The sequence below is a fragment of the Chiloscyllium plagiosum genome, chromosome 12 (genome assembly GCF_004010195.1).
Source record: "Chiloscyllium plagiosum isolate BGI_BamShark_2017 chromosome 12, ASM401019v2, whole genome shotgun sequence".
Taxonomy (NCBI): Eukaryota; Metazoa; Chordata; class Chondrichthyes; order Orectolobiformes; family Hemiscylliidae; genus Chiloscyllium; species Chiloscyllium plagiosum.
Genome location: NC_057721.1, coordinates 81,227,354 through 81,241,956, shown reverse-complemented (window position 1 = coordinate 81,241,956; position 14,603 = coordinate 81,227,354). Strand labels below are relative to the sequence as shown.

At 43.7% G+C, this 14,603-nt stretch overlaps 1 protein-coding gene across 3 annotated transcripts in view; it reads left to right on the top strand.

Annotated features, from left to right (window-relative positions):
• The window catches only part of robo1 (roundabout, axon guidance receptor, homolog 1 (Drosophila)), a 368,608-nt gene that overhangs the window by 260,206 nt on the left and 93,799 nt on the right, over window positions 1–14,603 (top strand). For 2 of the 3 annotated variants that reach the window (XM_043701428.1, XM_043701425.1), the window contains exon 7: window positions 11,316–11,327. The exons of the other annotated variant lie outside the window; for it this stretch is intronic. In XM_043701428.1, coding sequence (XP_043557363.1) covers window positions 11,316–11,327 — 12 coding nt within the window. The remainder of the gene's footprint in view (window positions 1–11,315; window positions 11,328–14,603) is intronic. 3 annotated transcript variants of the gene reach the window in all.

The following is a 14,603-nucleotide window of genomic DNA, read 5'->3' as shown; positions in this document are numbered from 1 at the left end:
CTTTTGAAAGTTCTTGCCTAATACCGTCAAAATTGACCTTTCTCCAATTTAGAACTTCAACTTTTAGATCTGGTATATCCTTTTCTATCACTATTTTAAAACGAATAGAATTATGGTCGCTGGCCCCAAAGTGCTCCCCCACTGACACCTCAGTCACCTGCCCTGCCTAATTTCCCAAGAGTAGGTCAAGTTTTGCACATTCTCTAGTAGGTACATCCACATACAGAATCAGAAAATTGCCTTGTACGCACTTAAGAAATTCCTCTCCATCTAAACCTTTAACACTGTGGCTGTCCCAGTCGATGTTTGGAAAGTTAAAGTCCCCTACCATAACCACCCTATTATTCTTACAGATAGCTGAGATCTCCTTACAAATTTGTTTCTCAGTTTCCCTCTGACTCTTTAGGGGGTCTATAATACAATCCCAATAAGGTGATCATCCCTTTCTTATTTCTCAGTTCCACCCAAATAACTTGCCTGGATGTATTTCCAGGAATATACTCCTTCAAAAAACTCAATCAAGTTTGTGAGACATGATTTCCCATGCACAAAGCCATACTGAGTATCTCTAATCAGTCCTTGCCTTTCCAAATACATGTAAATCCTGTCCCTCAGGATTCCCTCCAACAACTTGCCCACCACCGATGTCAGGCTCACCGGTCTATAGTTCCCTGGCTTGCCCTTACCACCTTTCTTAAATAGTGGCACCACATTAGCCAACCTCCAGTCTTCCAGCACCTGACTATTAATGATACAAATATCTGAGCAAGGGGCACAGCAATCATTTCCCTAGCTTCCCAAGGAGCTCTAGGGTACACTTAAACAGGTCCTGGGGATTTATCCACTTTTATGCATTCCAAGACATCCAGAACCTCCTCCTCTGTAATATGAACATTTTCCAAGATCTCACCACTAATAGTGGGCCTGAAGATCAAATCTCACTACAGCTTAAAGGAAACAGAGCTGAAGGAGGCCATTCAGCCCCTCCAGCCTCTTCTGCCAGTCTCGATCACAACTGATCATCTACATCATTAGCATGTTCTCACATTAGCCTGTATCCCTGATGCCAATCGAAGCAGGTTAGTGAATCTCCTCCCTAGCAGCACTGTGAGCTCCTTAGACTCCAAGGGCTTCAATGGTTTAGAGGGCAGCTCACAGTCACCTTCTCAAAGGTAGCTGGGTTAATGCAATAAATGCTGGCCCAGTCAATGTCACCCATGAATAAATAAAAAAGAAATTCCCATTAATTTCTCCAATACCACCTTTTTACTAATTTCTAGCAGTTCTAACACTCTCTTCAGCCTGAGAGTGGCGAATCTGTGGAATTCATTGCCACAGAAGGCTGTGGAGGCCAGGTCATTGAGTATATTTAAAACTGAGATAGATAGGTTCTTGAGTAGCAAGGGGATCAAGGGTTATGGGTGGCACGGTGGCTCAGTGGTTAGCACTGCTGTCTCACAGCACCAAGGGCCCAGGTTCGATTCCAGCCTCGGGTGACTGTCTGTGTGGAGTTTGCGCATTCTCCCCGTGTCTGCGTGGGTTTCCTCCTGATGCTCCGGTTTCTTCCCACAGTCCAAAGATGTGCAGGTCAGGTGAATTGGCCATGCTAAATTGCCCGTAGTGTTAGGTCCATTAGTTGGAGGGAAATGGGTCTGGGTGGGTTACTCTTTGGAGGGTCGGTGTGGACTGGTTGGGCCGAAGGGCCTGTTTCCACACTGTGGGGAATCTAATCTAACCTAAAGTGGGAGAATGCAGATGAGAAACCTATCAGCCATGATTGAATGGCCTAATTTCTGCTCCTATGTCTCATGGTCTTATAGCTCCACATTCTCACTAGACCTGTGGATCACAATTATTTCATTTGAAGAGCAGGCACATATAAGGATGCTTATAGGGTATTTATTTCTCTATTTCCTGTTATAAATTCTCCTGTCCCCACTGATCGTGCAGCCACACTGTCTTTGCTGATCTTTTCCTTTTAACAAAACTGTAGCAGCTTTTACAATCTGTTTTTATTCTTTCTTGCTGTTTTACTTTCATATTCTATTTACTCCTCCTTCATTAATTTCTTAGACCTCCTTCACAAAACACTAAAATTCTCCCAGTTCTTAGGTTTACAGCATTTTTAGCAACTTTATAAACTGCCCTCCTCGTGTTAGCCAATGTGCTTTTGCTTTTACATGTTGGATAATCACCTTAAATGAATGTACGGTTTGTTTTCGAGAAGCAAGCATTAATTCTTTAAATATGACTCATTGCCTATCCATTGTCAAAATGTTAATGTATTTTTCCAATCCATGTTAGCCAGCTCCCTCCACATATCATTATTAATTTACCTTGTTTGCAGTGAAACCCTAGTTTACGGCTGAATTACATCTTTATCAAACTTAGTGGAAAATACCATGACACTGCGATAGCTAATCCAAAGTGTTCTTTTACAAAATTGTTTTAGACCTTTCTCATTGCACTGTACTCAATCTAAAATAGTCTGTACCTGACATGGTTCCTCAACATGGTTCCTTAACACATTCCAGGAATTTTTCCTCCATGGTATTGGTTCCCATTTGATTTATTCAGTCTATATGTTGATTAAAATCTCCCCTAATTGTTGCTTTCCCATTGCTACATGCACCTTTAATTTCCTGGTTTACACCACACTCACTACTGTTTGGTGGCTCATAAACCACTCCTAACAGTGTTTACTGTCCGTTGCTGTTTCTTAGCCCTACACAAACAGAGAGTTCGTCCATTTCTTCCAACTTGTATATCGCCTCTCACTAATACAGTGATTCCATCCTTTATTAACTCATTGAAACTTACAGAATACTGAGAGACCTGGATAGAGTGGATGTGGTGATGATGTTTCTGCTAGTCAGAGGGACTAGGACCTGACGGCACAGCCTCAGAGTGAAGGGATGATCCTTTAGAACTGAGATGAGGAGGAATTTCTTCAGGTAGAAGGCTGTTAATTGTGGAACTCAATGCTGTAGAGGCCTTTGGAGGCCAAGTTATTGAGTGTAAATAAGGCAGAGATTGATAGGTTCTTGATCAGTAAGGGGATAAAGTGTTACAGAGACAAGGCAGGAGAATGGGGTTAAGAAACAAGTCAACCAAGATCAAATGGTGGAGCACTCTTGATGGGCCGAATAGCCTAATTCTGCTCCTGAATCTGATGGTAGTATTATCAGCACAATTCTGCCTCATTTTCCTTTTTGCCTGTCCCTCCTGAACATCTGTATAATGGCAGTTAAAATATTCCCTTCTATTTGAGTTAGTGCCATCAAATCACCTACCTTGTTTTTATTGAAATCACCTTCTTGTTGTGAACGCTGCATGTGTTCAGATAAAGTGCCTTAAAAGTGGAAAGAGAGAAAGGTGGAGAAGTATACGGAGGAAGCATCATGGGGCATGGTGGCTCAGTGGTTAGCACTGCTGCCTCACAGAGCAAGGGACCTGGGTTCAATCCCAACCTCAGGTGATTGCATGGAGTTTGCACATTTTCCCCATATCTGCGTGGGTTTCCTCCCACACTCAAAAGATGTGCAGGTCAGGTGGATTGGCCATGCTAAATTACTCATAGTGTCCAGGTATGTGTGGATTAGTGATGGGAAATGCAGGATAGGGTAGCTGGGTGGGACGGTCTTCAGAGAGTCAATGTTGACTCGATGGGCTGAATGGCCTGCTTCCACACTGTAGGGATCCTATGATTCTGTAAGGGTGCTCTGATTCCAACTCAGCAACTTGCTATTCTTAAAGCAGGCCTCAGACTACACCCTGAACCCTGAGCATTAAACATTTGATCTTAGGCTTCAAGGCCTATCTTTCTTACCATGTGAACGCAAAGTTGTAATGTTATGTCGAAATGTACCATTTCCTTGCTGTTTGAGAGATTTATTTGTGTGTTTATTTGCAGCTTCCTTTATTCCTCTCAAAGGAAATGAGACATAACAAAGTTTTGCTGACTGATAAGTTTGACCCTTGAGAATATACAAGGTCTGAGATCCAACCTGATAGGATTGAGGCACAGATACATAAACAATTCATTCCATTTGTGGAATGACTTGGAAACATTTGCAATTTACCTTCAGTACTCTGGCTGAGGGTGTTAATTCATGGTCTTGCAGACTGTGTGTTGCCTCACTGAGAACAAATGTGCCTTGACTTAGAGGTCACAGGTGTCACCAGAAACAGTCTGGAGAAGGGTGGATGGGGGGGGCACCATGATTATATTACTGTGCTTGTCATGCAGATGCCTGCACTTAAAATCCAGTTTGAGCATTGGATCTCATTTTAAATTCACCTTCAGCTCTCCTTTCCAGTCAGCTGCTAATCCCTGCAAGGGAGAAATGCTTGGACATTCTAACAGAATCAGCCAGGCAGATTGGTGGTTACTGGAGACAGGAGAGTTTAATGCTCCTAGTAAATGGAAAGGGGCTGGGGTGTGAGGACTTCACTCAATGATCGATATTTTTAATTACCCTGATTAGAGATGCTATTATTGACCTCTGAAGCATATGGGACTTAAACCCCAGGGTTACTCAATAATAAAAACCTTCTACACATCACCATGGGATGTTGGGTGAGACTGGCAAGCCCAACAACTGTTACCCATTGCTCGTTACCTTGAAACTGAGGGTCTTGCTAAGATCAGTTCAGAGGCCAATGAAGAGTCAACCACATTGCTGTGGGTCTGGAGTCACATGTAGACCAGACCAGGTAAAGATGGCAGTTTCCTCCCCTAAAGGACAGTGATGATCCAGATGGGATTTTATGACAATTGATGATAGTTTTTTTTTGTCTTCACTGAGATCTTCAATTCCAGGTTTTTAAATTGAATTTAAATTTTGCTCACAGCTGTAGTGGGTTTTGAAGTCGAATGTTAGAACTGGATTAATTTTAAATTACCAGTTGAGTCATATAGCTCATTGTAAAATGTCTCATTTGCACTTGACAGAAATGGCAGCTATTCATACAAAGGGATTGTTCTCTGCAAACAAAACATGTCTGTGGTCTGGGCTTTTTTTTTTATTTATCAGGAAGTATGAGGGGTCTTTAGTTACCGTAGTTGTGGATATATTTGTTGAGCTGGGAAGTTGATTTGCAGATGTTTTGTCCCCTTTCTGGGTGACATCCTCGGTGCTGTCTAGCCTCCTGTGATGCGCTGCTGTCCTGTGTCTCCTGGGATTTATTTGGTTACGTTCCTGCTGCTTCCGGTTGTTGGTTCCTGCTGTTTGTTGCAGTGGTTGGTATTGTGGATCCAGGTAAATGTGTTTGTTGATGGAGTCCGTGGGTGAGTATCATGCTTCTTGGAATTCTCTGGCAGTCCTCCGTTTAACTTGCCCTATGATCATGGTATTGTCCCAGTCAAATTTGTGGTCCTTGTCTTGGAACTAACAGCCAGACTTCTCCGACCACTTAGATTTATGTCAGCCCGTAAACTGACAGCCACGCTCAGGTGACAACTCACCAGGACGAAAGACCCTATACCCATTATGTGCAAGACTAGTGTAATTTACAATATTCCATGCAAAGACCGCACGAGACACTATATCAATCAAACAGGCAGACAACTAGCAATGAGCATCCGTGAACACCAACTAGCCACTGAACGCCACGACCAGCTGTCCCTAGGAGCCATACACACAGACGACAAGTATTACAAATTTGACTGGGTCAACACAACGATCATAGGACAATCTAAACAGAGGACAGCCAGAGAATTCCTAGCAGCATGGCACTCACCCACGGACTCCATCAACAATCACATAAACCTCGACCCATTATACCGGCCATTGCAACAAACTACCAGAACCGGCAACCAGAAGCAGATGAACGGAACCAAATAAATTCCACAAGAGACAGTACAGCGGCACTTCACAGGAGGCTCCAAAGTACTGACAGTGTCACCTAGACAGGAGAAAATGTTGTACATACCCATAACTGTGGCAACCAGCATTCGAGCTACAAAACTTTACTCAAACCTTCAAGTCTTTAGTTACTTTTGCCATGGTAACACTTTGACAAATCAGAGTCAACTGCCAACCAATCAGCATCCTTTCTCCTGTAGTATAAACAGTTATGTTTTTTTGAGACTGGCATTGTTGCATTGGTTCTGATAAAGACACCACAACAACACATCTCCCTTCTCAGCAGTAGTGGAGAGTTTGATTAAGTAGTTGGAGAGTTTGAGAGAGTGATCAGTTTCTCTCAGTGTATCTCCAACAAGCTCAGATATGAGGTGTAGAAACCCCTTAGTAGTGGAGAGACATAGACACCATTTGGTTTCCCCCAAACACTCACTGTAACTCAAACTACTAATATATGACATCCCTGAATGTTACTTTCTTCTGAAATCTGTCTAATGATGGCTGCTTGTCCCATTTTAACCTCTTTTGAGTCACAGCCAGAGTCACTCTCGGTTTGCCTACATTTAGTTAACCATGAGAAAATGAGGACTGCAGATGCTGGAGATCAGAGCTGAAAAATGTGTTGCTGGAAAAGCGCAGCAGGTCAGGCAGCATCCAAGGAACAGGAGAATTGACGCTTCTGGCATAAGCCCTTCTTCATTCCTGAAGAAGGGCTTATGCCCGAAACGTCGATTCTCCTGTTCCTTGGATGCTGCCTGACCTGCTGCGCTTTTCCAGCAACACATTTTTCAGCATTTAGTTAACCATGTCTATACATTATGATGATCATTGTGGTAGATGACGATGATGTTCCTTTCTTAATGCATGAGGTGTCTTTGCTTTCCCCATCAACCATTTCTTAAAAATTAATTCATTGTCCTAGAGACTAAAAACTCGAGAGTTCCTGATCGCAGCTGCTGGGATTACTGTCGCTGGCCTCAAGGCTCTCGGTTGTGGTGGGTGGAACACCCTACAGTTACATTGGGAGATCAACTAATTCCTAGCTTCCAAAAAGGGAGCCCTCCTAGTTTTGAGACTTTGTGTCCCACCTCATGAAAAAGTGCTGTCAGAGCCCCATGTTAACATGCTGCTACACATGGACAATGGGAGGCACCTCTGATCTCATTGCTTTCAGTGCACAGAACTAAAACTCTTGAAAAAAAGAGAAATAACACAACCCAAAAATCTGTGAGGCCAGGATGGCTCCTTCCCCTACAACATCCACTGAGGTGAACAGGTTCCGTTGAGCTTTCGGAGCTGGACATCCTCGAGACTGCAATTCCGCAGAGGGAGGAGAGGAAAATACACACACAAACAGATAGTATACCCAACCGGCAAATGCAAAACACACGTGTACCTAAAACACACACAAGCCCACACCTCTCCTTATAACGATCGAACATGCATTCTAACACCAAATGTGTTTGTAAATGCACAGCCAGCACAAACCATGCATACAAATGTAAAGCACACAAAAAGGAAACAGGACACATTGATGCAGAATACAGGTTGTCCCAGACTTATGAACTTCTAATTTATGAATGCCTGACTTAGAAATGCTCATTCTTACAACCAAGATCCCTTTTTATTATTAATGTTGGGGATCTGATACAACATTCAGTTGGACTTACAAATGGATGTTATACATTGTATTGTGACCGGATTTGCGTACAAATCAACATACTCAGGAATGGAACCTGTTTGTCACCTGGGGACTGCCTAGGGGCAAATACACACAGGGACACATGCAACGTAGATATCCCAGCACCCAACGACATTGGCACAACATGCTGTAACAGCCAGCCACAGAAACAGAAACACTTGTCAATTCATTGAGCAGGCAATTGTTAGGTGTGGTGAATACAACTAATTAAATCTATTCTGCAGCGACAATACATTTGAAACCAAACAATGAGTTGCATGTTTATCAGATAGCTGCAAGCTAAGAGGAAGAGAGATGCTTGTATGAACTGTAGCTTTGCAGGGCAAGTCATGACAGGCATGAAGAGACACTGATCGAAAAGAGACTGCAGGCTGGTTATTTTAAGTGCTACAAACAGTGCATGGTCAGTGAAAGAAAAGGCACCTCTGTCTCACATCCATTCAAGTTACCCTTTTGATTTTCTTGTTTGATGTACTTGTGCCTCTTCTTGTTTGCCTAATTATACGTGACCAATCTCGAGCCTGTGAGAGCACTCGTGCCTCTAAGCTCTTAACAAGCTCAGCTCTGAAACGGCCATACAATCCAGCCATGTGTGCAGCCGTTTCAACGTGCTTTTTGGCTCACTGTACTGAGGTAAGCTCCAGATCAGCCAATAACCTCCAAACTCCACATGAAACTAAATCACAAGCAACTGGCCACTTGGAACAGAGCAAAGGAAAGAAAATAAATCAGATGTCACACAGCACCAAGTTATAGTCCAACAGGTTTGTTTAAAATCACAAGCTTTCGGAGCACACTGATTGTGAGGACAGGTTGACTAGGTTAGGGCTGTTTTCACTCGAGTTCAGGTGAGTGAGGGGTGGCTCTCATAAAGACCTATAACATTCTAACAGGACTAGACAGGGTAGATGCGGGGAGGATGTTCCTCATGGTGGGTGTGTCACAGTCTGAGGATTCTGGACGGACCATTTAGGACAGAGATGAGGAGACAATTCTTCACCCAGAGAGTGGTGAGCCCGTGGAATTCAATACCATAGGTAGTATTTGATACCAAAACATTGAATGTATTGAATAGGTGGCTAGATACAGCACTTGGGGTGAATGGGATCAAAGGTTATGGGGAGAAAGCAGGGTGTGGTATTGAGTTGGACAATCAGCCATGGTCATGATGAGTGGGGGAGCAGGCTCGAAGGGCCGAATGGCTTTCTCCTACTTCTATCTTCTGTATTTCTACAATTTCAAATAAACCAGTTGGACTATAACATGGTGTTGTGTGACTTCTGACTTTGTTTCCCACTGCCCCCCCCTCCCCAACCCCCAGTCCAACGCCAGAATTTTCACTTCGTGAAATAAATCAAGCAGCTAAGCTTGTCATTCCTGATGAAGGGCTTATGCCTGAAACATCGATTCTCCTGCTCCTCGGATGCTGCCTGACCTGCTGTGCTTTTCCACCACCACATGCTTGACTCTGATCTCCAGCATCTGCAGTCCTCACTTTCTCTTAGCAAAGCTAGTCAGCAAGGACTGCAAGTTCCAGCTGTGTTTTATGTTGCTTCTTCCTCTTCCCGCGCTCACACCCCACCCCTCCTCACTGCCTCTACCCCCAATAGGGCAGCATGGTGGCTCAGTGGTTAGCACTGTTGCCTCACAGTGCTAGGGTCCTGGGTTCGATTCCAGCCTTGGGACTATGTTACAGTTGCAAGTATATAGTCATGTTCCTACATGTAATAGTTACCTATACAAAAGTCAATTTCATTGAAAATTGCCTTTGCTAGTTTGTGGGCGGCACGGTAGCACAGTGGTTAGCACTGCTGCTTCACAGCGCCAGAGACCCGGGTTCAATTCCCGCCTCAGGCGACTCTCTGTGTGGAGTTTGCACATTCTCCCCGTGTCTGCGTGGGTTTCCTCCGGGTGCTCCGGTTTCCTCCCACAATCCAAAAATGTGCAGGTTAGGTGAATTGGCCGCGCTAAATTGCCCGTAGTGTTAGGTGAAGGGATAAATGTAGGAGAATGGGTCTGGGTTGGTTACGCTTCGGCGGGTCGGTGTGGACTTGTTGGGCCGAAGGGCCTGTTTCCACACTGTAAGTAATCTAATCTAATCTAATCAATTCCCTCACCCTCTCTCCTCCTTACATCTCTCATCCCTCGAAGGAAGATTCTCACCTGGATCACCGATTAGGACCAGGCTGTGCAACCTGATCTTCTTTCCTATTGGATATTGGAGGTTGAGGGCAACTAGGGCACCTGATTCCAGAAGAACATGGGAATAGGAGGAGGCCATTCAGCCCCTTGAGTCTGTGCTGCCCCTTAATCACGGCTGACCCATATCTTATCTCCATCGAGTAACTCTGCATACTCTCACCCAATAAAGACCTGTCAGTCTTAGTTTGGAATTATTTCAATTGAACCCCAGACACAATGGATTTTTCTTGGGGGGAGTAGTGGAGGAGGAGAGAAAGTTCTAGATTTCCACAATCCTTTGTGTGAAGAAGTTCTTCCTAACATCTCCTTTGAACCACCAAACTTTACAACCATGCCACCTTGTTCCTCGCCTCATTGGGAATGAACTCTGGTCCTCACTCTGCCACACCCTTTCTTCAGCTTAAACATTAAAGTCAGATCGCCCTTAACGTTGATTAAAAAAAAACAAAAGAAATGCGGATGCTGTAAATCATGAACAAGGATAGAAATTGCTGGAAAAGCTCAACAGGTCTGGCAGCATTTGTGGAGAGAAATCAGACTTAACGTTCTGAGGAAGGGGTGCTCCACCTGAGACGTTAACTCTGATTTCTCTCCACAGATGGTGCTAGACCTGCTGAGCTTTTCCAACAATTTCTGGTTTTGTTCACCCTTGACCCTTTTTATTCAAGGGAATTAAAATGTGTTCTTTTGATGCATGTATGCTGCACTCTCTCTGGAGTGAATATATCTTCCCTTAAATGCGGAGCTCATAATAAAATGTAGATCTCTAAATTCCAGGCTCCACTTGGGCATTTTCTAAACTTGCACAGGGATATTATTATGCGCCTATTGAGCATGGGGCTTGAACCCAGGTCTAGGTGTGAATTTACTTAGCTGAAAATGTGTTGCTGGAAAAGCGCAGCAGGTCAGGCAGCATCCAGGGAACAGGAGAATCGACGTTTCGGGCATAAGCCCTTCCTCAGGAATTTACTTAGACTAAGAAACATGGTAGCATTGCATGAGATAATGTGGGGTCAAATCCCATATCTAAGAACTTTACATTCTTAATTTAAATCAATGAAAGTGACCACAAAGCGACCAGATGGTTGTTGAAGAGAACATTTTCCACGGTTTCATTTATGCCCCTAAATGAGGGAAAGAAATCTGCCATCCTGACCCATTTCCAGCCCAGATATGATTCCAATCCCACATCAACCTCACCCATCCTCATTTACAGAAAAACCAGAAAGTCGCTGGAGAAACTCAGCAGGCCCGCCAGCATCTGAGAGAGGGAAACGGAGTTAACGCCTTGAGTCCAAGATGACCATATTTCAGAAGTCAGTGATTCTTAAGTAGCCCCACAAAGATTCAGAGTTGCGTCAAAAGGCAACTCTCACCCTTATCACTACAGAGAAAACTGTGAGATGGATAATGGAGAATGTAAAATTTGCATTGTTTACAAAAGGGTACATGAACTGGCACAAGCTGTCTTCTTGTTGTTGATATTGTTGTGTATCACCCTATTGTTTGTTTATTCATTTTTGACCTGTTCTGTTTTGTTCTAGTTGGGTCTATCGGTAAGTTGAAATATCATCTGCCATTCTCTGCACTTCATGTTGATGGGGAATCCCAGTCACAGTCTCACACTCATCCCAATCTTCCATCCTTCATCAACCAACCAATCAACCAATCCACTGACTTGGTTCTGTTGTCCCTGGCAACAGCGGGAAGCATCAGGAAGTTTTTTTTTGTAAAAACTGAGAAGGAAGTATGAGTAATGATGTTCAGAGCAAGAAGGTAAAAATATGCCTTAAGTCATTGCAAAAAATAACATTTCTTCACAGGTTTCAACACGGATTTGGGTAATTGAAGACTTTGTAGTTCTGAATGGACACAGGGTAGGGGATTACTCAATTTACGTGAAAGGACCTTGAGTAAGATAGATGCCAGATCCTTAACAGGGAAAATAAATCAAAAATCTTACATTTATCTGGCATCTACGACAACGTTGTACAGCCAATAAAATGTTGTTGAAGTGTGGTCACTACTTTAAGAAATGTGGTCATCAATTAACAGCAACGAGATAAGTGAGCATATGATCTATTTTCAGTGATGATAATCGAGAGATAAATATTGGTCTGGACACGAGGGGAGAATCTTTCTGCCTTCTTTGAAACGTTGCTAGTGGGATCTGTTGCAAACACCAGAGATAGTTTCAGATTAAAGTCTAATGCGGAACACAGCATTTCCCTCAGTATTACAGCAGGGTCCCCAGAGGTGTTCTCACCAATACCCTGGACAACTGAAGCATAACATCCCTACTTGTGCAACCAATTCCCCTCCTGACAAATGATGACATTTTACTCCTTTTCCTAGTTATTTCATGTACCTACAGACTAAACATGTGTGATTCATGCACTAGGACATTCAGCTCACACTACACCTCAGAGCTATGTAACCTCTCACCATTTCAACAACGTGCTTCATTCTTCCTATCAAACGTTTACTGTATAATACTCCACTTGTCAGATGTTTGCTCACTCACTTAATCTACCTATATCCCTTTACAGCTTCCCAATGTCCTTTTCACAACTTATTTTCTTACTATCTTTGTGTCATCAGCAAATTTAGTAACCATACCTTCGATCCCTACATCCAAGTCTTTTATATAAATTGTTAAGAGCTGAGGCCCAAGTCTGGACCTCTGTAAATTCCATAGTTACATCTTGCCAGGTCGAAAATGACCCATTTATGCCAATCTCATTTCTTGTTGGCCAGTCAATTTTCGAACATGCCAATATGTTACCCCCTCCAAACCACAAGCCTTTATTTTCATCAATAACTTTTGGTGTGGCCTTTTGTCAAGTTCTTCTGGAAACCTAAATACAATGCAACCACCAGTTCCCCTATATTCACATCACACATTCCTTATAGAGTCATAGAGTCACAGAGCTGTACAGCACGGAAACAGAGCCTTGGTCCAACTCATCCATGCCAACCAGATATGCTGAACTAATCTAGTCCCATTTGCCAGCACTTGGCCCATATCCCTCTAAACCCTTCCTATTCACGTACCCATCCAGATGCCATTCGAATGTTATAATTGTACCAGCCTCCACCACTTCCTCTGGCAGTTCATTCCATACATGCACCACCCTCTGCATTAAAAAGTTGCCCCTAAGGTCCCTTCTAAATCTTTCCCCTCTCACCTTAAATCTGTGCCTTCTAGTTTTGGACGCCCCTACCCTGGGGAAAAGACCTTGACTATCCATGCCCCTCATGATTTTATAAACCTCTATGAGACACTCCAGGGAAAATAGCCCCTATCATAGAGTTATAGAGTCCAACAGCACGAAGACAGATTCTTCGGCCCAAACTGGTCCATGCTGACCAAAATATCCATCCACACTAACCCCATTTCCCTGCACTTGGTCCATATCCTTCTAAACCGTTCCTGCCCATGTATTTGTCCAAATGCCTCAAACACTTCCTCTGGAAACTCATTCCATATGCGTACCACCCTCTGTGTAAAAAAGTTGACCCTCAGTTTCCCTTGTATTCTTTCCCCTCTAACCATAAACTGGTGCCCTCTAGTCCTTGATTCCCCAACCCTGGGAAAAAGACTGAGTGTACTCACCCTATCCATGCCTCTCATGATATTATACACTTCTATTAGGTCCCCCCACAGTCTCCTACGCTCCAAAGAAAGAAATCCTAGCTTGTCCAAACTCTCCCTATAACTCAGACCATTGAGTCCAGACGACATCCTTGTAAATTTCTCGTACACTCTTTCCATTTTAATAACATCCTTTCTATAACAAAGTGACCAAAACTGGACACAGATGCGGCCTCACCAACGTCCTGTACAACTGCAACATAACTTCCCAACTTCTATACTCACTGCCCTGACTGATGAGGGCCAGTGTGCCAAAAGCCCCCTGCCCTGCCCTGTCTACTGGGACTCCACTTTCAGAGGACTGTGCACCCCATGAGCTCCAAGATCTCTCTGTTCATTTAAACTCCTTGAGGCCCTGCCATTCACCATGAAACCCCCACGCTAATTTGACTTTCCAAAATGCAAGACCATGCTGCCTGAATGAACAGTGAAAGTAAATTTAATTGAATTTTTTTGGAAGGGGAATTTTGGATAGATGCATCATAAGATTAACTTTATAGCACTGTTGGGAGGGGGGAATAAAAAGGGAATGAATTGGGTATCTCTTTCAAAGAGCTAGCACAGGGATAATGGTCTCCTCCTGTACTGTCTGAATCCCCTATGGGTAGCAGTTGTAGAAAACCACTTTGATTGTGCTGCTCAGTTACAGAGATCTCTTACTGTCACCTGCTTTCTGTCAGTCTGACAACCCATTCAATGAACATCCTGAGGATGTGCTTTACAGACAGTGTATTCCCTCCAGGACTGTCACTGTGTGTTAGGACATGGATTTATGTCGAGTGCACACTTGTGTGTTGCAGCATCCATCTCTACATGTGTCGGCATATGCCAATGTGCATTTGTACATGAGTTTGTGTGTGTATGTGTATGTTCACTTGTGTGTTTGTGCTCATGTCTTTACTTGTGTTCGCATGTGTCTGTGTGTGTTCATGCGCGCATGCCTGTGTGTCTGTGTGTGTGTGTTGTGTGTCTGTGCATGTATGTGTGCGCGCATGTGTGTATGTCTGTATGCGTGTGTGTGTGTGTGAGTATGTCTGTGTGCTGGTGTGTCCCTGTGTGTATATGGGTTTGTGTGGGGTGTGTGTCTATGCTGGTGTGTCCCTGTGTGTACATGGGTTTGTGTGGGTGGGTGTCTATGCTGGTGTGTCTCTGTGTGTATATGGGTTTGTGTGGGGTG